The 2,018-nt window shown below is 53.2% G+C and overlaps 1 protein-coding gene across 1 annotated transcript in view; it reads right to left on the bottom strand.

Annotated features, from left to right (window-relative positions):
* Nucleotides 1–2,016, bottom strand: part of COL23A1 (collagen, type XXIII, alpha 1) — a gene marked incomplete at its 5' end in the record, with an annotated part of 284,504 nt that extends 282,488 nt beyond the window's left edge. Inside the window, one exon of the mRNA XM_014539164.1 lies at nucleotides 1,984–2,016. Coding sequence (XP_014394650.1) covers nucleotides 1,984–2,016 — 33 coding nt within the window. The remainder of the gene's footprint in view (nucleotides 1–1,983) is intronic.
* Between the last annotated feature and the right edge of the window lie 2 nt (nucleotides 2,017–2,018).

Genomic DNA, 2,018 nt, shown 5'->3' with positions numbered 1-2,018 from the left:
GAGAGAGAGAAAGAGAGAGAGAGAGAGAGAGAGAGAGAGAGAGAACACTTTGGTTTGCTCCGCGCCGCAGGAAGCCACTGCTCTCCCTGCTGACCCTCCAAATTCAGAACTCGAGGATCCATCCACACTCCTCAGACATGGCTGCTTTCCCAGGACCCCCCACCCCCATTAGAATAAACACAATTTACAAGTTCTTCGCAAAAGGTTCTCCTGGGATTTCTGATTTACTCCATCCGGGCTTGTGGTTTATTTTTATACTCAGAGGGGTCTCCTATCCAAAAGAATAGCCACAGTTCTAGCACTGACAGGTAGAAACTTTACTGACCTTTCATAAATCAGTTCAACACTCTGGTCTCTAGGGATTTGCCAAAAGATAATGGGCTGCAATTATGAAACCATCACCAGGAGTTGCCAAGCAGAACCCTGGAGAGATTTCTGAAGTCTGCAGACACTTTCCAAGACAAAAGAGGAAATCATTTCATGAAGCAGCAATGTTGCCTAAATCCAAGCAAGAAGAGATGTAATGCTGGCTTAAATTAAAGTGCTAAGAAATAGGTGTGGTGAACTAGGAGGTGTGGTGCAGTCTTCTCCCATTCCCCCAAAGATTCCAAATTCACTCAATGATGGATAGACCGCTGAATACCTTACTTAAAGATCACAGCTCTGCACAGTTCCGGGGACTGGTAGTAACAGACCTGTCCTTCCTCTCCTCTACCCTGAAACATGTGCTTTTCATACTACAACTGAAGATGCCCCTTTGGGCAGGGCACTTGGGAGCCACCTTTCCCAGGAGGAAGAGGATGGCTGGAGCAGGGAGGTCGCAGGAGGCAAGCTGGGCTCAGCCAGGGAAGCTCTTCCAGTGGTTCTCAACCTTCCTAATGCCGCGACCCTTTAATACAGTTCCTCATGTTGTGGTGACCCCCAACCATAAAATTATTTTCGTTGCTACTTCATAACTGTAATTTTGCTACTGTTCTGAATCGTAATGTAAATATCTGATATGCAGGATGTATTTTCATTGTTCGCGACCCACAGGTTGAGAACCGCTGGTAGCCTCTCTAGTTCCATGGGGAGAGGCACTGCTGCACAAAAGCTGGGGGAGGGCTTTGAGGACCCAAATGTGGCTCCTGCTTTGAAGGCACAATGCAGCAACTGTAATAGAAGAGTCAAGAGTCTTATAGGCTTTCAAGAAAACTCAGATGTATTTGCATCGCCCAGGTGGCAGCCTGAAATTGGCACCCAGTTTTCTGGCCCAGACTGTTTCTCTTCCCCTCACTCTATCGGTCTCATGTGGGCATCCCTTCAGGTTTCGGTGGCACGGAGTGCGCGATCAGCTGCAGCAGCTCCAGAGCACAGCATCTCCAGGATGGAGCTGCCTCAAAACAAATTTTTCTGGGGGGTGCAGGGTGCACAGGCCGGGCTGACCAGATCCCTTCAAGGTCCCAGCCCTAGGGTCTGTCAGGGGCTTTCCTCCACCGTGGCCGCCTGCCTGCTGGGGGTCCCACGCCCCTCCAGGTACACCAGGGTTGGGAAAAGCAGCTGCTACGGAACAGCAGCTGCTGCCAATGATGAGAATCACCCTCCAGACACTTCCCCTTGAGCCTCTTCATTATGCCGGCACAGATGAGTAGCCCTGCGTCCACCTGAGGCGGGAAGCAACCCGTCAGAGCGCACACACTCGTGGATCCTCTCTCTCCCTCTACTCGTCCCAAAACGGCCCTTCTAACCCACTGTTCCCACGGCCGCTGGCCCTGGAACGCGACCTTGAGGCTGGAGTGGGGACAGTAGGACCCCTTCGGGGCTGGCACTTTGCTTTGCCAACCTCAGCCCCTCGCGCAGGCCACCAGGTTGGACTCGCGTGCACAGAACTAGCGAGCGAACCCTCTTCGGGGAGACGGCCACACTGCCCGGGGCTCCCAGTGCACGGACACTCCCCCCAGCCCCATGCACACCCTTCCTGGGATCGCCCCCAATGCTCCTCACCTCGCGCAGCAGGCGCTCCAGGTGCGGCTCCGCCC

Source organism: Myotis brandtii, unplaced genomic scaffold, assembly GCF_000412655.1.
Source record: "Myotis brandtii unplaced genomic scaffold, ASM41265v1 scaffold208, whole genome shotgun sequence".
NCBI classification, from domain to species: domain Eukaryota; kingdom Metazoa; phylum Chordata; class Mammalia; order Chiroptera; family Vespertilionidae; genus Myotis; species Myotis brandtii.
The sequence above is the reverse complement of the archived record's forward strand: the minus strand, read 5'-3'. Positions and strand labels throughout refer to the sequence as shown.